The following is a 26,871-nucleotide window of genomic DNA, read 5'->3' as shown; positions in this document are numbered from 1 at the left end:
GAAGGCAAATGCAGATCAATTTACGTAATTTTTTTTTTAAAGGGAAAAATCTACGTAAGTGGAAAAATACTCAGCCTTAATACACAGCCATTGCTTATTCAGAGACATCCTATTTAAAAGACTATGTATCAACAAGCATAAAGCATTTGTGCTTCTTTTCCAGGAAAGTTTCCAAAATAGAAGAAAGCCTCTGGATTATTGAAGAATTTAGTCTCTCTGTTATTTCTAGAGCCTTTTGTTTAAGAAAAAAAAAAAAGTACATATGCTAAACCAAACGGCTGTGCTAATGAGCACCATACACAAATTGCCAGCAGTGCTGTGTGACGCAGAAAAGCAGCACAGCAACGTGCACACAGAGTGGTGACAGAGGCTGGGTTTTATTGTCTATCCTTTGCAGTGCAATAGTGTTCTTAAATACAGCAATAAAATTAGTATTCCTCTTTTAGTGACATATTTGACAATGAAAGGGGAGACGGGCTGACGTCCTTCACTCGGTGTGCACTCCAGCACAGGGTCTGACCAAGCCTTTATGTGATGACGGTTGGGCCGGTGCGGCCGGTTCTTTCGTGAAGCTGTGAGAGTTTCAGTGCAATAGAAATGAGAGGTGCCAGCATGACCTGCAGAGAGGAAAGAGAGCTCAGAACTGCAGAGCAGAGCGGGACACGGCGCATCCACCCTTCCCTCACACATGTCAGCACAGGACACCCAAAACTCAGCACCTGCTGGTCAAGGGACTGTTTTGGGTTCATACATGAGCTGTGGGACCAGCGAGAGAGACAGCACAGTGAGGGATGCAGCGTTACTTTGCAGAGAAAACCCAAACACAGCTCCAGTACTGCCACTGCCACCTTCATCCTACCATACTCCAAACTCTGCTGCACCATCAGCACAGGACAGTTAAATCCTAAGTTTAGTTTGTGCCTCTCAGAATGCAGGGGTTTTGTTACTCTTTCTGTACAGCAAGTTATGCAAAAAGAGCTCAAAGACTGTTTGCGGGGGCATATAAAATGAGGATTCTTTTCCTCTCGTGCCTACAAGAGAGGTCAACAGCATTTTTAAATGATGATGCAAAGAGTAAGTATTAAACTTAGTCCAGAACCGGTCAGCGTCATCTTATATAAAAACTGCATCCTTTTATCCCATGTATTTGTTTTAAGCAATATTTCCCAAATTCAGTATAGGAATGAGCTCATTTTATCCCTAGTGATGCAACATTTCAACTCGAAGGTCCGTTCAGGACTGAAACAGTGTCCTCCCACACCTGCAACCAGCCACAGATGGAACATAAACAGGAAAACTCAGGGACAATTGCAGGAGCAGCTGTGAGGGATTCTGAATAAGTAACACTCATTCCACATAGAGCTTTATGTTTAAATAAATCTATCTATACTGGGATTAAAGACACCAATGCCCTTGGTTTCAAAATACCTAGCACCTCCCCATACCTCTAAGCAAAGCAATGCTAAGCAAAGATTTAAACTTTTTAGGGAGGTTGGGAGCCAGCAGTGCCAAGACTGATATGCCATGCTTACCTGTGGGTCTTGATGTATCTTCTGAGCATCCTTCTCGTAGCTGTCGATGTACAAGCGCACAGTTGCTCCAGCACTGCCAGTACCACTCAGTCTGAAGATGATGCGGGAGCCATCAGAGAAGATGAGCCGCAAGCCCTGGTAGGAGAGAAAAGGAGGAGAAGAGCCTATCAGCCACGTGCCTCTTGGGCACCCACGTATTTTCCATGAGACTCTGTGTTGCTGTGCCTGACCTGTGCCATCCCTGAGCTCCTCCTTTTGGGAGCCACAGAAAGCTCCTCTGTTATCCTCTCCTCACTCCTGGTGTCCCTTCTTACGCACTCTGGAGAACTTGCTACAGCTCCTGAATGCAAAGCGTGTTGCTGCTGTAAGGTCCCTCATCCCAACACTTGCTTGAAAACAAGAGCCAGGGACTGATTCTCTGTCACATGCAGCAAGAGGAAGAAACTGTTGCCCCTGAGGGTGGTGAGAGCCTGGCCCAGGTTGGCCAGAGAGGTGGTGGATGAACCATCCCTGGAGACATCCCAGGCCAGGCTGGACGGGGCTCTGAGCAACGTGAGCTGGTGAAGATGTCCCTGCTCATGGCAGGGGTGGCACTGGGGGAGCTGGGAAGGGCCCTTCAACCCAAACTATTATATTACCAACCCACTGCTCTTCCATGAAAACAGGACATAAAGAAAATGCTCCTGTCACCCCACAGGCAAGGCAATCATTCCTGCAGGATTTCTCCATTATTCCTTCCCACGTAACATACTTCCACATTACACTGTCAAACCAATCCATCTACAGGACATTTTAATTTCAATAATGTCTGGTGACAGGTTACATATTTAATACTTCTGTCACTTATGGAGCCTGAACTCACTCCCCATCACAGCTGCTTTGTACTGCTGCCGGCCCTCTGCCGGCCAGGCGCACAAGGGTGCCACCAGCTCAGGGACAAGCACATCTAGAGAGGGTTTGCCTGCAGCAACCTGTGGGTCTGGTGCTGGAGAGAAAATAAGACCTGAATGGGAGGGTTTGTGCCTCATGCTCCAGCGGGGTTTCATAGAATCATTTTGGTTGGAAAAGAACTTTAAGATCGAGTTCGACTGCTAACCTGGCACTACCAAATCCACCTCTAAACCACATCCCCAAGAACCTCATCCCTCCAGGGATGGTGACTCCACCATTGCCCTGGGCAGCCTGTTCCAATGCTCAACAGCCCTTTGCAGAAGAAATTGTTCCCCAGATCCAACCTCAACCTCCCCTGGCGCAACTTGAGGCCGTTTCCTCTGTCCTGGCACTTGTTCCTTGGGTGCAGAGACCGACCCCCCTGGCTCCAAGCTCCTTTCAGGCAGTTCAGAGATCAGAAGGTCTCCCCTCAGCTCCTGTTCTCCAGCTGAACCCCCCAGGTCCCTCAGCCACTCCCATCACACTTGTGCTCCAGCCCTTTCTCCAGCTCCATTCCCTTCTCTCAACTCGCTCCAGCACCTCAAGGGCTTTCTTGGCATGAGGGGCCCAAAACAGACCCCAGGATTTGAGGTTGGGCCTCCCCACCAGTAAAGGAGGATGGTTACTGCCCTGGGCCTGCTGGCCGCACCAGGATGCTGGTGGCCTCCTTGGCTACCTTGGCACACTGCTGACTTATATTCAACCCTTTTTCAACTCTTAATTCAGCACAACCCATTTCTCAGCTGCTGACCCAATGTCCCAAGGATCCCTCTCAGCTCAGCTCTTTCACTCCATCCCCACTGCGGTGGCTGTGGGGAAGCTCCACAGCCTCCAGACCCTTCCCTCTCCAAGGCAGCAACTTCCCTCACACAGTGCAAGATCACACCAGCAAACACAGGGCAGAAAACATTTTCCAAAGGAGAAAAAATAAATAAATAAATAAATAAATAAATCAATGTTTGGCCTTAAAACAGGTACAAATGCAACAAAGATTAAGCCCAAAATACAGAGCATGACACCTCTCTGAAGTCACGTTCAGCCCAGGCAAGGTTATGCCCACCTGGTTTCTGGAGACGCTTCCATCCACAGGATCGTTGTACTCAAAATTATCAGCTTTCTCAACCGTGTAGACTTTATCACCACACGATAACTGCTTCCCAACAAAGGAGCGGTCAAACATCACAGTCTCCAAATCCTTCATCATTTTGTTAGCCGCATCTGCATCCACCTCTTCATAGTCGTACCTACAACCAGTCACCACAAAACCAAGAGGAGGAAGGGGAGGCTATAAGGAGAAGCAATGTTTTGTGATGCTCTTGTTTAAAGACTGATGTCTGCCCCACAGAAAGTCTCTACTCCCTTGCTGGAGGAGAGGACAGGAAGGACAAAGAGGAGGATCTGTGAGCTGCAGTAGCGCTACGATCCAGTACAAATCTGTGAGCTACGCTGCAGTGTACCACAGGCATTCACCATCAGGAGAAATGAAAGCGCAAATTTTGCTGTCTTGCACTAGGCCTACACTCCAACAATGCTGACTGCAATGAACATATGCTAATTCTGCCGATAGGATCTCGACAGGTTCCTCATGACAACAATTTTGCCTGAACATCCTTGTGTGCACCATCCAGCAAAAGGCAGGTGCGATTGCAGCACAAGATAACACATCGGTGCCAGCTTTGGTCTCATTAACCCAGGTAAGAGGCAGCAGAGAGCGGCTGAAGCACAAATTGGTATCTGAGATGTCATGCTGTGATTGCCAGAGTGATTTGTGCCGCTTTTATTCGCCCGGCTGGCGAGACGCTGCACGCACAGGCTTGCTAACGTGCCTGCCACGGCACTTAGCTCGCTATGCAGACATACCTCTGGTGCTAAAAGACTGCCTTTTTCTTCTAGACTTGGGCATTTTTTCCACAGGTTTAAATGCCTCAGATGTATGCTGGCTTTGTGGTATGGGGGAAAAAAAAAAAAAGAAAAAAAAAAGGAAAAGGCAAGCTCTTTCATTTGGCAATTTGAGACAGAATTTTCATGTAGATCTTCCAAGTTGAAAGATTTCTGCCTAATGCTTTCACTCCAGACAGCGTTCCCACCTCTGCTTATGTGCAGGTTGGTTCTCGCTCCTTCCCTTTTCATCTTCCATGCCTAGTGCAGTTTAAATTTGCATATTTTGGGCCTGGACAGAAACTTAACCAGGTAAAAAACAGCCTAGGAGCTGGGCAGTCATTTGATAACACATCGCCATCGCCAAAGGTGCTACAAATTAACTCGTGACATGTGATCTGAAGAAACATACTGTTGCAATGGCAAAATGGAGTCTTGTAAGAAAAAATCTCCATTAAAAGCAAAAAGATACCGTGCACATATAAAACGTACAGCCTTTGCAGACTTTGATACTAACTAGATTTATGTTCAGAATAACAAAACCTAAACTGGACATGATAAAAGGTTAAGGTAAATAGCCGCTGTTTAATTCAACTCAGATATGTTGTATACTGCAGCAAACTGCTCAGGGAGTTTGCAATTACTACAACATGACAGAAACAGCAAGAGTCGGAGGCAGGAACAGCACAGCGGTAGCACAGGCTGGTGCCACCAGTGCTTGCGGCTCTGACCTTGGGAGGTTGGACACTGGGCAGAGATAAGTGTGAGGCGTCAGGAGCGCTTTTTTCCCCCCTACCTGGTGAAAAAGTTCCTGCCGTATTTCTGCCAGTGATCCTTCATGATGTCCTCCACGCTCTGCTTGCGGGTGGCGAGGATGGACAGCCACGCCAGGACAGCCCACAGCCCATCCTTCTCGCGGATGTGGTCGGAGCCTGCAGAGCCACAAAATAAACACATTTCTTACCTCCTTTCATGTGAGAGTCTGTGCCCTACCTTGTCTTCTCTCCTCCACCCAACTGGCAGCTGTACAACCTCACAAATGGAAGGCATTTCATGATCTCAGTCCCTGCTGCATTGTTAAAACCGTTCAAGATATCATCTGCTTTTAGCTATAGCCCAAAAACATTCGGCCCCTTTTAACACACACACACACGCGCGCGCGCGCACACACACTCTCTCTCATTGTTCGCACATCCTTAATTCTGTTCCCAAGGAAGTAAGGGGAATGCACAGTAAAAAGGTCATAGAAAAAATAAAAAAAATAAAGGCAAACGCAAAGGAACAGCTCAGGAAGGACTAACATACTAACATCAACCTCTTCAAGCAGCTGTCACGCACTGCCCGCCAAATCAGCGTACTCTGATCAGCACATACTCTGGCTGAGCACCAAGAACAATGTCAGCCCTCGCTGAGGCAGCCAGACCCTAATGACTCCAAAACCACGCTGCAATGGAGACAAGAGCAGGTTGTTGGATGGCGCACAGCACGGCAAGCAGGGGCTTCATTCACATGTGGAAACCAGGAGAGCACCAAGCGCCTGCACCCACTTGCTGGGTACCAAGAGGCTGTGAAAGATGCAGTTTTGGGTAAAAGAGGGCTCCTCCAAAGCAAGGATTGCACAGAGAGGAGGAAATCATCAGGGCCCAGCCCTGCCCTGCCCTGGGAGCATGCTGGGGGGGCTGACAGCAGCATGGCAGGGACTGCCCAGCACCCAGACCCTCAGGAAACCTGAGAGGGTGTTACAACTTAGACAGCACCCCCAACACCCAAATTAAACGAGGGATCAAATGGCAGCCCAGAATACACCCACCCAGGCTCCACGCTCCTGGCTTGCAAGTTGGGTGCTGTGCCACAGATGCAGTTCTGTCATTTGTGCCCTGGAAAACCACCAAATGTGTACTAATGTAGTCCCAAGGAGTCCAGGTACGCCTGCTACTGCAGAGAGCACTCCTGAGCTGCCATTTCACTCCCTCCAGAGTGCAGAACCGTCTGGAAAGAAGGCTGGGGGCTGGGACACGGGTTACGTGGCGCTTTATATAAATCCCACTATTGTGAACGCAGCGATAAATTATCCTCATGGTCCTTTACAGCAGAGAGAGCTGTACAAAGGTGATGGAGAGGAATGCTAAATAAACAGAAGTCCCATGTGATGTATCAACTTATTGCTGGTATAAAATACCCAAGCAAGCAAGCAGGAATTCTGTCATGTTGCATTACTCTAATTGCTCCTGGACTCCAGTCCCACTGGGTCACAGTTTGTTTCAATTTTTACTGGGTCTATTTAGCTGCTCCTCCACCTCTCTCCCCTTCAGCACTCACACTCTGTCCAGCTCCAAACAACTCCTCATTAACTTATTATCAAGCAACCTTCCTCACCCTTTTTCATGCCTTAAAGTGCATTTGCCAGATGGACAAACGCCCTTTGCCTTGTGAAGGGAATTCAACACTCCTGGGCCAATTTTTCTCCACTAAATCTGCTTCAGTCCCTCATCACTCAGCCGTGATGCTGCACGGCCAGTCTCAAACCTCTTTTTCAGCCCCTGCTGTAAATGGAATCAGTCACTTTTATTTATAATGCAGAGTCACTTACCTATTGGAGGATGTAGACAAACTATGAGCTCATTGCTCACACAATACAAGATGGAAACAATTTTAGAGAGCTGCTCATTAGAGACCATCTCCTATCAGCAGCTCCATTAATCACTTACTGCTTTTTGTTTTTATTTATTTACTGAAATGCTGTTGCCCTCTCATCAGCCAAAGTCCAGCACATAAACTTAACTCATGCTGAAATCATTCAGGGCAAAACCCCAAAATGCTTCTTTGCTCACAATTTACTTCAAGATTTCTTCACGGAGATATCACGCTTTCCAAAATTCCCTTTCCTTTCAACCTGAGGCCAAATCCTGTTATCAGAGTAGCATTTGATTGTGAAAATATTGCCACTGTATATTTCTTCAGCCCTACAGCAAACTGCTTTCAACCTGAGTCTGTGATGCCATCCCCTCAGCTACAGACCACTGGGGTAATCCTTTCAGGTTAAGTTGTGCACCCCAGTTCCACAAAGCACCTAACTGCAGGCATTTGGGGATTTAAGGTGACACCCAAGTGCAGGCTAAAATGTTTTACTGAAATATGGGGTGGTGGAATGAAAACACGCAAGGTTTGAGCCTGAAATCAGCCAGCCTAAATTCCTCCAAGATCCCGTGTCTCACAGATCCCACCAGCTGCCCTGTGGTCTTCAGAGGCCTTTAGAGATAAAATCGCAGGGAGATAAAACTCAACCTTTGTGCACAAATCAGGTGCTGTATGCAGGGAAGGTCCTGTTTCCAGAGTCAGGTCATTAAAACTACATGGCAGATACCACGCGAGAACTCAGAAACAGCCGGGGCCTCTGGGGAACACTGCACGTTTTGAGCACGCTGCTCCGACGTAGCGCACAATCTGCTCACTTTAAGTTCCCTGCACAAATAATAGTTTGGCGTCACGTGCACACCCCCAGTAAATTCCTTAAGATGTTCACTTTGTTTCTCAGTAACCTAATAACTTGCTCAGACTGTTCAAAGGCAAGTGTTAATTTAAACTTTATAAATCATACCTTGTTTTTAGAACAGGAAAATGAGGGCCCTATTAAGCTCAGAGATTTAATAGTGACCTGAAACCTTCCCTAATAAAACTGCATGCTGCAAACTATATTTCTTTCCAGAAATGAAAACATTTAGAAGGTTTTCCTGGCCACCAAGAGTTGAAAAATACATTTAACACTGCACTTAATCCCCATAGACTCAATGACCGGGCTAGCAGAGAGGCCCTTAAACTTCCTGCATATCTACTTATACCTTCCTAAATAACTGAAAGGAGAACTAGCTCTTGCCTGACAAAATTTTTAGCATTGTTTTGTTTCAACTAGTAACTTGTGCAAGCTTTTCTTTTTTATTTTATGATTTTAGAAGCATTAACAGCTACACACGAAAGATAAATCCCAAGCTGCCCAGAACAATGAAGAACAAAGAGGAGGAATAACAGCATCGTTGGTGAAATCAGCAATGCTGACTTACCAGTACCAAAACTTTCCTCTCCACACAGAGACAGTTTGTTTGCATCCATCAGGTTTCCAAAGAACTTCCAGCCAGTTGGAGTTTCATACAAAGCAATCTTTGTAGCGTGAGCCACCCTTCAAAGGTAAGAAGGCCAAGTCACATCACAGCTGGACTCTTAGCGCTCCCATGTGAAATACTGGAGTAGGAGCTTCAGTTGCTACTGAGCATCTCTTCTGGGGCAACACTGAAGGCAGGTCCTGCCCCTGGTTTGGTTTTTTACAAGGAACAATTCTTTGCACAGCAATCCTCTATTTCATCCTGGTGTAATGTTTGGGAAATGGGTGGGATGTGCAACTAAAGAATAGACATAAAGCACTTCTAAAACAACTTTAAGTTGTAGATCTCAAAGCTTTTAACAAAGAAAGTATCACTATCAAATTAAAAAAATAAGGGTGGGAAGGCTCATTTATTTGGACGTATCTGTAGAGAAGAGAAAGAGCCAAGAGTAGCCCAGCTCTGCCATGTGTCCAAACGGGATTTAATTCATGAAACCTCAGTGCCTCCCCTGGCCGCCAGCCCGCGGCAGCCCTGGCACCGCTTCACCCTTCAGACGGACCTTGCACTCACTCACATGCATTAAACCACAAAAAGGGGACCGTCCCTTCCTTGGCAGGGCTCCTTCCCCTCTCCCACCCCGCACAGAGGCAGATGCTACCTGTCAAGAGCCCCGCTGGTGGGCATGCTCCGCGCAAAGCCCCGCACTCCCGTCTGCTGGAAATAAGGGATACTGAAAATATTGGCAGCAATGACGGCCACGGAGTCGGAGGGGTTCACAAAGAAGCCATGTTTCCCAAGAATCATGTTGCGATCCTGGTGAAGACAAGAGAGGAACAGCTCTCATCCCCGCTTAGTGCAAAAAGGCTGCAATGAGCTAAGTTCTACGATTCTATGATTCTAAGTTGTTCAACTTGGCAGGCACAGCCTATAAACCCAACAGCTCACAGAGGTTTTTGACTGCACTAAAATAAATACAGTTTTGAAGAAGTTAAATAGCAACACCTGCATAATATTTCACCTCCCTGCTGATTTTTCACAGCCTTTAAAGCTACTTAAATACAGTTTGGACTTCATTATTAACACAGTAGCCAACTATTGCCGCGGTGGCACACTGCAGCCAATGGTTCACTTCCACTCATGATTATGGAAGGGAGAGAGGGAGAAAAAAAACCCAGCTCTTTGCCTTCCTTCTCCTCTCCTTAAAAGCAACTGAGCAGTCAGTCCCCCCCAGTTCTCTAGAGGGAAAAAAGGTGAATGCAGAACAGCCCAATTACCCCATCTCCATCAAAGGCAGCTCCAAAGTCGTATTCTCCCGTCTTCATGGTCTGGACCAGGTCAGCAGCGTAGGTCAAGTTGGGGTCGGGATGGTGGCCACCAAAGTCCTCTAGGGGGGTGCAGTTCACAGCTGAATTTGCAGGGGCTCCGAGTTCCTCACACAGGATCTTTTTTACATATGGGCCCACAACTATCATGGCAAAACATGGAAAGGAAACAAGTCAGGCTCTGCCCCTGCCCTATAACCAGCCAGGCTTCTGGTCTGCTCGGCTTAGGTCAGTTTATACGGTTTATTGTGCTAACGCACAAGTGCTGACATCAAAAGCCTCAAGCAGCACACAGGTGTGTGTGAGCCTGACCCATCCAGGCACACAAGCTCTTGCCAAAGCCAACCTTTCAGCTGAGGGGTTGTCCCACTAAATAAGTGAAACCACTCGTGGGTTCAGAAATTGTTGCCCCTGAGGGTGGTGAGAGCCTGGCCCAGGTTGGCCAGAGAGGTGGTGGATGAACCATCCCTGGAGACATCCCAGGCCAGGCTGGACGGGGCTCTGAGCAACCTGAGCTGGTGAAGATGTCCCTGCTCATGGCAGGGCTGGCACTGGGGGAGCTGGGAAGGTCCCTTCAACACAAACTACTCTGATTCTATGAAGTGAGGATGAGGCTATGGCAGGGGCTCAGCATGTGAGCCAGGACCCCACTTGTGAAGGGCTTGTGCATGGAGGTGTTAGTACGACAGCCACATAGAACAGAACAAAATGCAAATGTGAGTCATGATATCCAGCAGTACAGTGGGATTTACTGCTCTCAAACACTTATGATGGAGACAATAAAAAAATAAGTGAGCATAGGAATGGGAATGTACCAGAGACAAGAGAAACAATATGCTAAGAAAGCAAGGGTGCTTCTGAAAATGTTTATTGAAAGAGACTCACAAGCTTGGCTTATATATTAAATTTTTAAAAACTGTCTAATGTTCCCATTTTTGTGATCAAATATCTGTGGGCAGATCTTTGCCTAAATGCAGTGACCTCCATGGGACACTGGCTGAGATGAAGTCTACCAGGGCAGCTGTTATGACAGTTATCAGCACTAACCTCCTCTGTACCTCAATGGGGATCGATATATGTGAACCACACAGCATTCCCCCCAACCCCACTGATATCTCTGCTCTTGGTCAATGCCCAATCCAAACTTTTCACAAAAGAAAATAATATAAAGCCATAAAAAGTTTGCCTGCAAGAAGAAAAATGCAATATGGTACAAAACAAACAAACAAACAAAAATGTAGAAGTGATGGACATAAATTCAAGAAAAAAGCTTTTTCTCTGAAGCAGGTGGTGAAGTTGTGGGGACACTGCGCCCCCACAATGCCCCAAACCCAAGCCCAGCCGTACCTCCGTGCATGGCATCGATGCGAATTTTCAGATGGTTCTTCCCTGAAAGCAGCTCCTTTAATGCACTGAAATCAAAGATGTTCCTCAGCATATTTGCATAAGCTTCTACCGAGTCCACAATTTCCACTGGAAAAAAAAAAGGTAAATAGAGAGCAACTCTTACAGTCTGAAGTCTCTGTAGAAAATTAATTTTGGTACACACAGCACTGTGCTGACAGTCCGTAGTGCAAAGGGCCAGGGCTCTGCATAAAGCCATTAAACGTCCCACAGAATAATTTAATAAAGACAATAATAATGGTCCTATATTAAGAATTTAATTACAGGCTGTCGCTGCTAATCGGGTTACAGACCAAACGGACCAAAAAAATCCTTATGACAAACACTGTTTCAGCTACAGCTCCCCGGACTTATTTCAAGAGGGTTCAGTCCTACTCCACTTACCCGGAGAGTGGGATTAAAGGAAAAAAAAAAATCTATATATATACACATATATATATATGTAAAAACAGATCTCCAATTTCCAAAGTCAATGGGAATTGTGCACCTAATAGTCTGAAAAAGTTGCACCTTTGCAACTAACAGGCAACATAAAGCCTGAGCCATGAAAATCTCATTAACATTAAAATCCCACTATAGACAAATGGGGACTAACAGAAATTCCAACTTTTGTAATGTTTTATTATTTTTTGCGTTTAATTACAAGCACAGGTCACCAGGAGATGGTAAAAAAATACTTGCAGTAAGTGTTCCTCAAAAGCCTTTTTTAAATGCATTTTCATATTTCACTGCTGACTGACAAAAGTCACATGTGAAATTTAATGGTTTTCCCACTCACAGAGACTGCTTTTTTGTTTTAAACCATGGAAAAAAGTCAGTTACAAAGATTAAACACTAACACCATGATTTTTAATCAGGAAAACACACTGTAACGGCAGAGTTCTCTGTTTTGCAAGTACAAGTTAATGGTGGCATTACAGACAAACAGTCTCTGATTTAGTGAAATCTGATGAATCCTTCAGAAACACACAATGTCCTTGCCCATTCATGGCAGGTCCATGCTGACTCCACTTGAAAGGAAACTTTCCAAGAGGAAGAACAGCTGTTTTACCTGTAAATGGTTTAAACTTGTTCTCCAAGTCAAACTGCTGTTTCCCAATGGTGCTCAGGTCCACCTGGAGATCTGGGCAGATCGCATACTCCTCAATTTTCTTGCTAATTTGGAAAATTTTATCTGTGATACCTTCAGGGGCCGGACCTGCAAGATAAAATGGGCCAGGGGGAAGACGTTAAAGAATCCGAGTGCCAGAGGAGTGTACTTCAGAAGTACAGGAAAAGAGCTGTGGCTGCGAATACCTGCCTAAGAGAGGAATATCAGGCTATGAGGGGAGCAGATCAATCACTTGCTCTGTTTAGGGAAACCCACTGCTCAGTGCACTAAATACCTGTGATATTATTAAGACATTTAAATTAGGTTCCTTGTGGTCAACACAAAAACAGCCAAACAGAAAGAAAGCAAATTGAAACAAATCAAGCAACCTTACCTCCATTGGCAATGTTGAATTTAATGCCAAAATCTCCATTGGGCCCACCAGGGTTGTGGCTGGCTGTCAGAATGATGCCACCGATGGCTTTGATTTTCCTGATGATGCAGGACACCGCTGGGGTGGAGAGAATGCCGTTCTGCCCGATAACCAAACGACCGATCTGAAAATTAAAGAGCAAAACAAATGACTGTGAGCCCCAAATCCTAAAGAACTGAGATTTCTCGAGGCATCTAAACAACCAAAAAAAACCCACCACATTCCTCTGGTTATGGTCTCGAACTTTGCTTTCAGAAGACACAATGAGGCTGAGAGAAGCCCAAATAAAAATCAAACATCATCACTACTGCCATAGCACCAGCTGCGGATTCTCTTACAGCAGGTAACGCACCTTCTTTCCATAAATTCAGTAACATCACAGAGACTAAATCCAGACCAATGTGTTACGCAATACAAGGCAATCAGGATCCGCTTGCTGGAGTTCACGTAATAAAGTAGAAGATGAACATTCTTCTGGAAGAACGTTCCCCTTACCACAGCCCCCAGATGAGGTGACAGAGATTTAAAAAAACACCAGACCACTCTGCATCAACCAAGGAGATTAGACCCTATACATGACTGAGAAAATAGGAGGAATTTCATTCAAACGCAAGATAAACCAGGAAACAAAAGGCAGTGTTCCCAGACTCCAGGTCCACATTCGGTGCTAAGCCCCAGGCACTGGATGACTGTGATTCCTCGTGCTGGTGCTAAGCCCCAGCTTCGCTGCTGATGGGTTATTACGTGCTACAGCTGTCACAGACTGGCTGGGCCAGTGAGGTTAGGACCTTGCTAAAGGACCTGCACATCTAGCAGACAACGAGCAGAAATGTGAAAGAGCAGTTTATAAACCCAAAGTAAATGCCCTTCTCTTAGCTGGTCACAGCAGCTAACACTGCAGCCCTCACAGTGCCCATCTACCAGGCTGACCGCACTAGTTTATTACACACCATATGCTTAATTTGGAGTAGCACAGTCTATTCTGGTTTTGCTTTTCCCCTCATTCTCAGCCTCAAGCCAGCACAGCTTGTCTCACATTTTACTCCAGCCTTCCCGTCTTACTCCTTCAGTTTCATTGAGAATCAATGCAGTCTTCAGGAATCTCCTCTCTAAAACTTCATCTCGGGTTTCCCATCTTCCCTTTGAGGGTCATATCCACACCGCCCTTCCACATCAGTGCCCTGCCAGGCCTCACGTACAGCTCAAGGGATGCTGCGAAGAACTGCCAAAACAAGGGAGTTTCTCCCCAGAACAATGCAGCAGCTGCCAGAGAGTTGGGTGAGGTCACTGTTCTTACCCAGCCCGTCCTCCCTGCTCCCTGCGCACCTGAACTGCAGCTTACACACCTGCATTGCTGCTCCCATAGCAAGGAAGGAAAAGCAGCAAAACCCTGTCCCCATACAAGCTGCTCTTTGATTTGGGCTCCTCTTTGGCTGTCAGAAGTTTCCAGCTGTCATTCCCCACCTGTCCAATCCTAAATCCTTTGTGGTAACCACTGAACAAGGTTACTCAGTGTAGCAGCGTGCTGAGCAATTTACACTTTATCTTTTTTAATTCTCTGAAATTTCTCATGAGGAAAATCTACGGATGGTAACAAAATACCTTTCACAGAACGCTCCACGCAGACCTGTTCAGAAACAGACCCCCTTTGTGCAGCGATTTTGGGCTCCAGCACTTCGAAGCAAGCCCAACAACACTTCCACCACCCTGATTTGACTGAAAGCCCCACTAAGATGCACATGGGCAATAAAGAAGACCTCCCACGGTCCCCTTCCTTACCCCAGCAGCACAGGCTGATGCTTTTCACAACAAAAACATGTTTTCCAGGGCAAGGAAGCTGGTGGCTACAGCTCCATAGTGTCATCAGCACGTCCTTCCAGTTCTCCTTCTGTACAAGAGATGCCTCATAGGAATAACCTCACCAACCCCACACCCTGTGCCTTGGTTACAGTCTCTGAACAGAAACACTTCTATTTACACAAGTCAGGTTAAGTGAAGGAACAACCCTGGTCATTTCCTTCAGCCAAATAATCATCACTTCAAAACACGCAATGTGATGGTAGCAACACAGCAAGTGTGTTTGGCACTATTTGGAAATCCCATTGACCTGCTTTTGTAGAGGTAACAATCCCTGTCTCTGCCACACACCGACAAAGAGATTTTTGCACACTCAAAACACAATACTCATTCTTACATTTGAAAACATCCTTGGGCTCATCCCTTCTATTCTATAGAGCAAGATAAGCATGATGTTGATAGTCACAAGTGTTAGTCAGACTGTAGAAAAACAGTCAATGAAAAATATAAAAACAAGCAGTGAAACTAGATTTTAGCCAGACATGCACCACACTGCTGGAAAGAAATGCACGAGAAAAATGTCAGCGGGTGAAAGTCACTCTAACCTCATCTTTAGCAGCAGAAACTCGGTTCTAGTGTCAAGCTGTCCAAGCAGCAGGCCTGGCTCTTTGGGTACATCTTCCAGCTCTTCTGCTCAGCCCTTACACTGACTTAAGAGGAATACATTAAGTTGCATTGCCAAAGCAATGTCCCACCCCCAAGGTGGATAATATGTTGATTTAAAACCAAACCAAAAGTTTACTCCTCCTATTCTCCCATTCGCTACTAACTACCCTCCTGTGATCAGATAAGATTTTCTACCAAACAAATTCATAAGAGCCAAGTCTCTCAGCACAAAGTTTTGCTCTGCACTAGGAGATCCAGGACAGAGGCTTTTCTTCTTAAAAACCAAAAAGAACCAAAGCAAAAAACCCAGTGCCCAGAGCCTTGCAGTGCATGAACCAGGCTCTGCTGCAAACGGACAAGCCGCCTGTTCTGCTCCCAAAATACAGATTCCCAGTACAGAGATCACTGTAAAGGTTGCCACTCACTTGCTAACTTTCACATTATTTCAATTTTCAAAGGCTCCCAGAGTATTTATCACATAGCCACAACTTAGACCCGTTGAGAAAGAAACCACCATGTTTTGCCTTTTCCTTTGCTGATCAGCTCAGACTGATGCTGAAAGAGCTTGTGCCGAGCTGGCACTGAGAGCCAGGGCTCTCCCGCTCCTCCACTCAACAATCGTAAGGGTTATGATCTGATGGACAGACTATGAAATCCACAGGTGCCAATAGCTTGTGGCATTTCAAAACACAAACCAAGAACACACAAAAACCCAGCAGTATTTATCTTCTTTGCTGCGTGTGTATTCCTGCATATTTCTATCCGACTGCATCACTTGAAAGCGAAAAACCAGCAATTTCTGTACTACCAAACTGATTTTCCATTAGAAAGTTAATTATTAGCAGTTGAATAAAGACTGGAGAAATTAAATCTCATAGTGACTATCATGGTTTTCTGTATTCATCAGCTAGACTATTATAGGAATTTAGTCATTTAACATTTACCAACCCCATTGGCAGCAGCCATTTGGACTATCAGTTCCACTGCAGACTTATTAAAGTATCTCCCATCACCTCCAACTACCATAGAAGATCCTTGTCGATCTCTTAAGTCTATGGAAAAAAATATACTCTGGATAAAATTCTGCAAATAGTTCGTCTTGGATTCAAAATAAAAGGTCTTCTTCCGTAATCCACTGGTTCCTGGTTTCTGGTCGCTGTAAGGAGCTGTTGGCATGGTCAACAGAGGCAGCGGAGCGTCTTCCATGTTCTTTTTTCATGCAAATGCATTTAAAAGGTAAATTATGACAAAATACAAAAACCAATCTTGACACCAGCAATGGCCCACCTATTAGACAGAAGTTCAGCGAAGCTGTTGAGCACCCAAAAATAGCTCCTTGAACCTTGAGCTGAATGTGGTTTCTGTAACTGAAGACGTTTTCTTGCACTTGCGGTGGAGGATCAATGTCACGGAGAACACACAATTCCACGCTGCTGTCCCTCACTGGAACAGCTGGGAAAAGGAGATTTTTGTTTTCTTTATCATCCTCTGTTCCCCAGAGGTACAGCTCCTTGCCATTCTGTGCTATCACCCACCAGAGCCCAACACTGGCGACCGATCTGAGTCCTCCCTGAGGGCAGGGGCGCAAGGGGAGCAGCTCAGATGCTGCCTCGGCGCAAAGCCCAAGCGTTTTCGCCAGCCCAGCAGATCTGCGAGGCAGGGCCGGGCCGGGGCCGCCGTCACGCTGTTCCCCAGGACATAAGCCTCCAGCGGGCACGGCAGCGCTCGGCGGGAGCTATTTTGCAAAGTCTGATGAGTTAAAGGTCACTCTTAAAATGGAAGGCAACAGATCTGTTACCTACGGTTTGCTCATTGCTTTGACAATCTGATTTCTCCATGGCTCCCTCTCAAACGCAGGGACGTTACCCACGGTGAATGGTGGGTCAACCTTTGTTTGACTAAGAAAAACCCAGAGTAGCTAAAAAGCCACGAGAGTAAAGATTTCAACTGAATACCCACAAAAGTCTCACCGAGGGCGATATATGCACCTGAAGTTATTAAAAAAAAAATCAAATCCTTTGGAAACTGCATCTGATAACGCTATTCATGTTGGAGCACTTTAAACCCATAGAGAAGAGCCTCAGATAGCCAAGAAACTTTTATGAAGCATCATTTTTCTGAACATGGGGAAGGTAAATTTGAATGCTAGATTGGATCAGAGTTTCCTCCAAACCTCTTTAATAACACAGAGTCCTCTGTCCAAGCTGCTGGAAACAATTTATAGATATTACTGGAGCAATTAAAGAACATACACTTTGTAATGACTCAGTTTGTCCCATTATTAAAGAGCTGGGGAAAATGGAGGTGTGTTCACAGCTGAATTGTGGCAATTTACAAAGACACTCCTGGGACTGTTTCCTGAGGTGCTGATTCTGTCATTGCTGCAAAAACTGACAGATTTTCTTCCAAGGCATAAAGAGATCCTGTTATATTCATCAGTACATTAAAACTGAGCTGGATAATTTCTGTGAGACTGAGGGGAAACCTCATGACTGAAGGCAGAAAAACACTTTCAGAGACGAAGGTTCTACCTGACCTGCAAATGTGTCAACTGGGTCCCCCAAGGCAGACAAGGAACCAGGCGAGCTTCCTTACGGAGGGGATTCAGTTCCCAAGGAAGGGGAATTTAATTCGAGTTTTTTCTCAGAAAGCAAAGCTATTCCAGCCATCTGCAGGAACCCTGAACGATGCTGCCCCAGGCAGCCACCTACCCAGGCTTGTCCAAGGGGTGAGCACTGCCCTAGACCAAAGCTCTGGCCTGAACACGCCACATGTGAACTGAGCTACCTGATCCACCCAGAGCTCTTTTGCCTTAGTGTCCCAAAAGTCATTTATTTTGCATGGGCTCAGAATCTGATTCCTTAATTCCCCTCTTTTCCCCACCAAACCACACTGAAGCACATGCACTGCAGGATTAGGGCAACACGTATTCTACACTAACAGCCAGATTGCCCGGGGTATGCAGTTACAAGCAAGTGCTTTGCATTTTATACATCCATGCTCTTTCAGCATCCTGCAGCTGAGGTGCCCTTCTATTTTCATGCAAAGGTACAGGCTTCCCTCTAGCGGCACAGAAAACAAAATCCAGTTCCCAAAATTAGTTACAAGGAGCCTCGCACTAGACAGTCTCCTGGCAGGAAAAGGCCTAAGCAAGCTCTTTCCCTTCTTGTTCCCAGCAAGATAAACTTACTGTCCTGTGAAATGTCGCTGCATTAAGTGACAGGAAGAGGGCAGAGGCCACCTACCAGCTCCTGCAGCTGCACAGAGATGCACATGGACTTACTGGCAAGGAAAAGGCCTCTGGAGGGTTAGGGATTTGTGTTGTAATTAAGTGCACATGTACTGGACAGAGGAATCAAACTAAATTAAGCTGGGCAGGAAAGTCTTGGTCATTAGTGCCATGCTTATGTACATGAAATGAAAGGTCATTTGATCTGGGAGGCTTTGCTCAGATGACTGTGAGCATTACAGGTCACTTCAAGACTGGAATTCAGCAGGTAATCTGTTCCATCCCCAGAACTGCTGCAGGCTCAAATACACCTGGGGCATCCTCCAGAAAGTTGATACAACTTGTTCTTGAAATCTTTTTCACCAGGTAAGCTGTGCCAGTGCACAATTAGCCTTGCAGTTACAAGTGTTTTCCTACAATCTGCTGTACATCTTCCTTCCTGTGGTTTAAGTCCTCCTGAGCTGACACAGAAAATAAATTGATCATAATCCTCTTCCTGACAGGTTCTCACACATTAAAAAAAAATCCTTTAGCATATAGACTCAGCACGCCCCCTCTTTGCTATAGTAAATAACCCCAATGTCCTCAGCTTTTCCTTGTGGTCCTATTTCCCAGGTATCTCATTCCTCATGGCAGTCAGAGCCTGCTGTGGGTGTTTCCCCTTCCAAACACCCAAACTACAGTAGGCAGGGACATCTGTTAGCTTAAGTCCCCTTTTACTATCTTGCACTTCAGACATGCAAGAACAGAGTGAAAACTATGAACTAACTGTTGACCTTGGTTAATGATAAAAAGACAAACAAGACTATTTTCTATTTCCAGAGGACTTCAGTAAAACGTTGCAGCACATGTGGGTCCTCCCTTGGCTCGATACTGCTGGTTCCTCTCAGCCATCCTCAGCACAGGCTTCCTCCCAGCTACCACCTTATATTTCAACATTCAGGCAAGGAAAATAGTCGTGGTGTGAATCCACTGTGCAGAAGCCAGGCTGAACAGGAATTCTCTCTTCTCATCCCCTGCAAACGCTCTTGGGTCAGGCTTCTCCAAGATCCAGGATGAGTTCTCCTCCATGAGCAGCCCTTCTCCTTTTACACTTATTTTGTGACTTTAAGACAGAAATCGCATTTCCCTAACTCCTGCTCACAGAAAAGTTCTAGTCCCTGTGTTGCTGGGTGCACACTTGCCGTCAGAGCGTGCCAGGGACCCTGAGCAGCCCGGCTGTTCAGCTGCCAAAACCTTGCACTTTCCACCCGAGTACAACTCCAGTCCAGGCAGCCACTGCTGTGCATGACATTTGGCGATGCCAAGACAAATGGAGCCAAAGCAAAATAAATAGACCAACTGCAAGGCTATCAGTCATGCAAGGAGTGTTGCTTCAACGGCAAAACTCTGCTTCCATAAGAATTAAAAATCTGGGTTTTGAAGTTGCTCTAGAGGTTCTAGGAGGTAAAATATGGCCTTGACAATACAAGTGCACGTAGATACAATCACATACACACAAGTCACCACAGAATTAAGACACATTGTTCTGTACTTGCTTTGCACCCCAATTAAAATTAAGAGACAAGCTGGATGGGTGGCAGAGAAAGGGCTCCACAGGGCCAGGGAAGAAATCACCACCTGTACGGCTGTGACAGACACTGCAACAGGCTCCAGGTTTGCCCCAGCGGTAGCGGCTGATCCTCCCTTTGCCAGGAGAGAAGTACACGTCAGCAACCAAGATTGAGAAATCTCCTGTTCAACGGTCAGCTCTTGAAAGCACACCCAAACATGCAATGTTACCTTGGGCTGCCCTGGCCTTTGCTGCCTTGAACCTGCTCTGAGGAACAGGAGAGGGATGCCGGCTCGTTTACCTTGAGCAGTTGTAGGAATGCTCCAGGATTTCTGGCCCCAGCCCACGAGGAGATAACCCTTGTCCCTGGATCCTCTTAGAAACCAGTACCCGAACCCAAAAAAACTAGAATCACAAAATGCAGACAACGTTGTGGGCCAGAGGAGCAGCATGAGGAACAAAGAAATATCTGGTTAAACCTTGCCAGGCCCCAACAGGACGAGAAGCTTTGGTCTGAGGTGTACAGAGTCAGGCTGCTGCCTGGTACCCACAGTATATATATGTGACCGTGAGGGAAGGAATAGCATGAATAGAAGAGGAGACATACACTGTTCTTCCTGAGACATACATTATTTCTTGGGTTTCACTTACAACAGACTTATTTAAAAACCTAGGAATGACATGTTTTTCCGGATAACAGGATTGTACTGCAACAGCCTTTGTGGTCTACTCATCAGATCTGATGCTTAGTATGTTACCATGATTACAAATGTATGTATTATATTAATGTTGTATTACTTCTGTCTATGCATCCTTCTTCTTACTAATATCTGATGTTAATTCTGTTTATTTCTAAGCTATGTTCCGGTTCATCATTTGAAATATTGATCAAGATATTGGCTGGCTCAGAGAGAATGACGACAGGACAGCAAGGACCCACCGCAGCGCATTTCTTTACCCTGATGCAGCTCAGTCTTGGCATAAGACATACGGTTAGTACCTATTCAGTCCAGCTCACCTATCCCAAATGTTCCTTGACAAAGAGAAGGCATTAGACTCCATCCTGCTGCCCTACCAGCACAGCCAGAGCTGAGGTTTCTGGTTATCCAGAGTCATTGTTCCAGGAGATTACAGTTAAACCCATTAGTATGAATTTCAACTCTGTCTGCTGGATTTGCAGAGATTAACTGCAAAGCACCTTAGCTCTTCCTTTGAGCTGGAGTTTCATTATTGTAGAGTTTCAAATTCCAAAAAGGCATTGAAACTGGACAACCTGACCACTGCCTTAATAACCTTCAACTGTAAACTGATATAAGCCAATTAACTTTACAGGCAAAGAGAAGCTAAATCAGTGTAAAAGCAGTCTCCAAGCTGCAAGAGCTGCTGCGTGCATGCTTGTCTTCTAAAACCCACCGTAATGTGAAGCCAGGAGGTATCTGCAGGGGAATACTCACAGCACAATTGGTATCTATTTCCTTACTTCAGATCTCACATCGCCATTTCCCCTTCTGAGAAAAACTGTAATTTAAGAAAGACCAGAAATAGAGGTTTTTCTTAATGGCCTGTAGGAACTAGCATCACTGCATCTAACTCTGGTAGACAGGACTTGCTTTTTGGAAGAACTTTCTTTACAATCACTTTAGTTTGATGTTTTTAATACTTGAAGGGAAGATCTGGCCCTGAGGACTGAGGGAGTCTGTTCTTCAGGATAATGGTGCCAACTGCTGAATGGATTAAGGTCTCTAAACCAAGAAGGCTGATGCTGACTGCACAGTATTGTGCAGAGACAGGAAGGAGCAGAAGAGATGTCGGTAACAGGTTTCTTAAAAGCTAGGTAAGAAAAATGAGTAAGGCTGAGATAGGGGTGAGCAATAACGAACACTTCCCATCGGTAGAGCCAAAGCAGATGCCAGACGTGTCGGTCCCACTATGCTGATGCTGAGGCCGGGAACGTGGGTCTGGACCAGGACGCAGCTCTCCAAGCCTGCACCACACCATACTAGTTATTATGGGCTCAGCGGCACTGTCAGAAAGAGAACTGGTCTGGAGCCCATGGCAGAACAGCACAGAGAAAAAGGGAGCAGAGCTACAGAATTAAAGCAGTGGCAAAACCAGAGCTGCTGGGCAACAGAGTTTAAACACTTGGTTTCCCTGGGATAATTGAGTGGGGAAAATGGTTAATAGCAACCAAACAAGGAAACCAAATTTTCTAGGGCAGAGAGCAGTATTTTCTAACAAAAGCACTGTTTGTCCTGCAGCAGTAAAACAAAACCAGGCAAGTGTTTAACATGCAAAGTGGTGCCTGGTATTCAAAACACCTTCAAGCAATTTGCTTTAATATAGCTACTTTGCAGCACTTAGAAATCTGTTTATGTAAGAAGGAGCCAGGGTCACAGTAAATGTGTTGAATAGCAGGTGACAATGTTAGTGAATCAATCTGGTGCTAGCTATACGATAAAATCTAGATTTATAGCTTCAATTCTGTAATTTTTGCATGCTTTTGATATAAAGCTATTGTACAGCTCCAGTTCTACTCTGATAAGTGCTGGTCAGACAAAAGCTTCTAAGCTTTTTTTCACATAATTAAAGAGTCAGACTCACAAACTATGTGGGAATATCATCAAGGAAACATGGCACAACAGACCAAAACAAAGCAGTTGGACTACACTGGATGCCAACTGAGAACGGTAAAACCAACAATCTCTATTTCAGTTTATTTACATAAATGCAAACTTATATGTAGGATAAACACCCCTTAATCATGCAACTACAAATTGAGTTGTTGCTAGTCAAATATGAGCATGTAATTGTGTATTAACCAGTCCAGACAGACACAAAACTAAAGCTCACCTTAGCACCCTTTCTGTTGACATTATAAAACTAACAATCAAACTGCGGTCCTCAGGTTTCTCCTGTGACTCGAGAAGACGACTCAACCAGATCTTAAAAATCACACGATTTTAAATTATTCATCCAATGGCCTTTTACTCCCTAGGACCAGAAATACACTTTCCCAGCACTTGCTTTGGGACAGGTGGCAGACTGGCTGACTTCAGATGAGTGAATACAGCCTGGTATAACGTATTACCTGGTATAACACATCTTGTCAATCAAGCAATCAGAAGAGCTATGTTAGAAAAGACTGTAGCCTAAACTTGCATTCATTTTATCTGTACTCCTTACATCTCATTTTCAGTTCTACCACATCCATGCTATAACTGTTATACTAGTCCCTCCTACCACGCTCCGTAATAATCACCTCTCCATTACTGAGCCTTTCTCTGAGACCTGGCTGCTGGAATCAGGAGACCCCAGCACTTGGATGAAAACACAATCTATAGGAACCAGTTGCCTGTTCTGCAGTAAACTTTTCTTACAGGTTGGCAGAAGTTGTTCATCCTTCTCTTTCAAGGGTGGGGGACTTCCAGCTACTTCACATTTTTTATGAAGGACCTCACTCAACTGCACTGTGATAACTATCAGGGAACTAGTACTTAGCATTACAGAGAAAAAATATGAAGCAAGCATTCCCACATAGGAAAGCAGATATGATACATAGAAATTTATTATGAACTAGCATTTTGCATTTCCTAAATAAACTTTTAAAGTGCAATTTTGCAGTGCTTTTGACCTGCCAGTTCTCTTTGAATCTCCAGGGTGGGGGCCAAGGGGTAATTTCATGGCTCCCTACAGCACTCTGGCAAGCCTATCCCCTACCTCTGTTCTGCTACAACAAAACTACAGAGAACCTGCATCAGTAGATAACTGGTAATGCTGCAATATTGCTTAAAATAGTCTACTTTGCCTCAGGCCACAGCCTTTGTCTTTATAAATTAATGATTCAGAATGAAAAGCTTTTAAAGCAAAACATCTCACTTTATATATAGCATCTTGGCTCTTAACCCACATAGTCTTCCACTTGTTTTCTTCCTTTACCCCATTTCCTTTCTTGCCTCTCCAGAACATTTTTTTGACTTTAAAGCCAATTCTGTCCTAGCGCTTTGAATTCACACCGACAAAATACCACAAGGCGAATGTCTGTTAGCAAGCGCACCCCTCGAGACCTGCTTCTGCTACTCGGCAGAAAGCTCAGTGCTGGAATACGCACGTACACGAGTATCTGCACCATGGGGTGGAGGATTTGAGCAGTGACTGGCCCTTGACCCCCTCCCAAGAAGCCACCTCCCCAGGCCCAAAGCGAGGTTTTTCCTTCACAGCCTTGCTTATGTCTGGGATCGAGCCAAGCTGCACATGACAGAGAACTCCTCGAGGTTGCCGCATCCCAACAGGCCCTGGGTGCACATCCAAAAACCCGAACAAACCAGGGAACAAACCTCTCAGTCTGCTTATTCACAGGGAACCAAGGTGCTGTCTGTGCATGAAATCGAGCATGAACGCTGCACGTTTCAGCTCCAGCCCCTTCTGAGAACACATAAACAAGCCAGTGGCTGCTGCTTTTCCCATCAGGGAAGGCTGCATTATCCATCACCTCCACAGGTGCACACAGCAAGGCCAGAGCTGTGAAGGACTTAAAACTGAACAGCTACGACAAATCACAAAAGACAAATTTCTATGTAGCTTAAAAAGAAACAATTATTTGCTTCTTTATGCCATAAGAAGGCAGCAATCTCAAATCAATTTTATTTTTTTCTTAAGAAGTCAGACATTTAAAGGCATTGAGGCACCCAATTGCCACTGAGAAGCTGAAACAGGTACCTCTAAGGTTTTACCTTAATGTCCAACCCTAATCGCCAGCCCAATCTCTCCTTGTCGGTCTACAAGGAAGAAAGTTTGCTGCTGCTGAGGAGGAGTCAGGTGTCTCTGGAGAAGGGGATGTTTTTGATTTGGAAAAGATGAACTGGAGGGAAAAGCCTTCCTTGGTAAGTTCAGCTTCAGCTCAGTTGTCCCTACATCACATTCCCTGCTGGGCTTCTTTTGCGTTGACCAAGTGACAGGACCAATCAACAGGGATGTGGTCTCCAGCAGCTGGACTGGAGAAAGTTCAGAGAACAACAAAGCTGGTGAAGGGTCTAGAGAACAAGTCTTATGAGGAGCGGCTGAGGGACCTGGGGGGTTCAGCCTGGAGAACAGGAGGCTGAGGGAAGGCCTTGTGATTTCTGCAACTGCCTGAAAGGAGGTTGGAACATGCAAGGTGTTGGTGTCTTCTCACAAGCAGCAAGTGACAGGACAAGGAAATGGCCTCAAGTTGTACCATGGGAGGTTCAGATTGGATATCAGGATTTTTTTTTTCCTGGAAATGGTTGTCAGGCATTGGAACAGGCTGCCCAGGGCAGTGGTGGAGTCACCATCCCCGAAGGGGTTTAAAAGATGCAGAGATGAGATTCTGAGGGACATTGTATAGTGCCAGTGTTGGGTTTACAGTTGGACTCAATGATCTTGAGGGTCTCTTTTCAACCAAAACAGTTCTATGACTCTATCCAGTGCAGAATGAAACACTGCTCCACATGCAGCACACATCCCCACTGGCATGGTGAACCACTGGTTTGTGCTGTTAGCCAGAAAACACGACTGCCCAAAGCAAGAAAAAGCACTAAGAGGTACACTACTCACACTTTCCCACTTCTGCACTTGCGGAAACCCGTATCAAAGGGAGGTAAAACTACCAGGCAATTTTCCGTGCGGGAGAGGCGAGCAGAGCTTCCTCGGCTCGTGTGTCATTCACCCCTTTACTTCCACGCCACGCACACGCCGAGCGCCAGCAATTTCCTGCCCCCGTGGAGCGGGACCAGCCCCGGCCCGGCCCGATCCTTTTTCCCGGCCGAGGGCTGCCGGTGAACGCCAGGGAGCGCAGCCCAGCGCCCCCCATCCCGCAGCCTTACCCCGTTGGCGGCGGCAATGCGGACGATGAGCTGGATGGCGTCCTTCATGTAGAAGCGGCCGTCACCCCCCACCACCAGCGTGGCCTCTTGCCGTTCGGTGGGCGGCACGGTGGCCAGGATGCTCTGGATGAAGTTCTCGGTGTAGTGGGCATTGCTCTGGAAGACCGCCACCCGCTTGCGCAGCCCGCTGGTGCCGGGTTTCTGGTCGCCGTAGGGCTTGGTCTTCACGGTGGCGATGTGCACCATGGCCGGCAGCCGCTGCGAGTTCCGGGCGGCCGCGGCTGGGGCGGGGGGAGCACCCGCCGGAGCGGCCCCGCCAGCGCTCCCGCCCCGCCGCCCGCCCCTTAAAGGAACCGCGAGCCCCGGGGAGAGGGGGGGAATCCTCTCGTACTTCGTTCCCAGCCTCGTACCGGCGGTAAAGAGATGACAGTGTTCCTGCCGCGCCGCGGATCTCTGCGCCTGGAGCCGTCAGAGGCCGGTGCTGCGCTGGGTGGGAAGAGGGAGATGGGGGGGGTCAGTCCTGGCTGGCTGCACAGCTCCTACCCACAGGCCTGTGGCCACCAGCAGGATGTCACCACAGGCCCTGACTGGCACCCCAGGCCTCAAGTGACCACTCAACACAAGTGGGAGACCCGGCCAGTGCCCCCAGAAGGGTGGTCTGGAAGGCCAGGGTTGGCAAACCACATTTTGTTACTATAGCTCTAGTGCTCAAAAGCAAGATGACATTCCAGAAATGCTTTCTCCTAAATATCTCCCATTGAAAATGCTAGTACCTATGTTCAGCCTTAAAACAGAATCTACAATGTTTTTCTGTCTTGGTGGTACCTGGACTTAAAGCAAACTGGAAATGACTCTGCAGATAGAACCAAGGTCTCTGTTCTCATCTCCTGCAGGGCAGGGAAGGTAGAACCTACCACAGAGAGCTAGCCTGTGTGCCCACCTAAAAAGTTAGATAATGAAGCTCTTCCTAAAAGCAAGAGGATCGGAAGATACTATTCTACTCTGTATTGCTGAGTCAGGTTTTACTGGGTCCTACCTGCAGCAAACCCAAGTCTTTTCACGTGCAATGATTTCTCAGCCAAGCACTTCTTCCAGTTTTAA

General features: G+C 46.3%; 1 protein-coding gene across 2 annotated transcripts; it reads right to left on the bottom strand.

The window, feature by feature from the left end:
- Positions 1 to 246: 246 nt before the first annotated feature.
- Positions 247 to 26,845, bottom strand: PGM1 (phosphoglucomutase 1; the record flags this gene model as incomplete). Of its 2 annotated transcripts, XM_080348522.1 has the most annotated exons (12): positions 247 to 617; positions 1,533 to 1,667; positions 3,523 to 3,706; positions 5,137 to 5,272; positions 8,399 to 8,514; positions 9,096 to 9,250; positions 9,712 to 9,902; positions 11,107 to 11,232; positions 12,215 to 12,361; positions 12,648 to 12,810; positions 25,771 to 26,256; positions 26,807 to 26,845. In XM_080348522.1, the coding sequence occupies 11 exons, from the start codon at positions 26,014 to 26,016 to the stop codon at positions 528 to 530; spliced, it is 1,689 nt and encodes a 562-aa protein (XP_080204648.1). In that variant the 3' UTR covers positions 247 to 527. The 2 variants fall into 2 exon arrangements, with proteins under 2 accessions (XP_080204648.1, XP_080204649.1); XM_080348523.1 differs by lacking the exons at positions 25,771 to 26,256; positions 26,807 to 26,845 and adding an exon at positions 16,098 to 16,355.
- Between the last annotated feature and the right edge of the window lie 26 nt (positions 26,846 to 26,871).

The sequence above is a fragment of the Nesoenas mayeri genome (assembly GCF_963082525.1).
Source record: "Nesoenas mayeri genome assembly, chromosome: 8".
Lineage (NCBI taxonomy): Eukaryota > Metazoa > Chordata > Aves > Columbiformes > Columbidae > Nesoenas > Nesoenas mayeri.
Note: the sequence above shows the minus strand (reverse complement) of the source record. Positions and strands in the feature narration are given on the sequence as shown.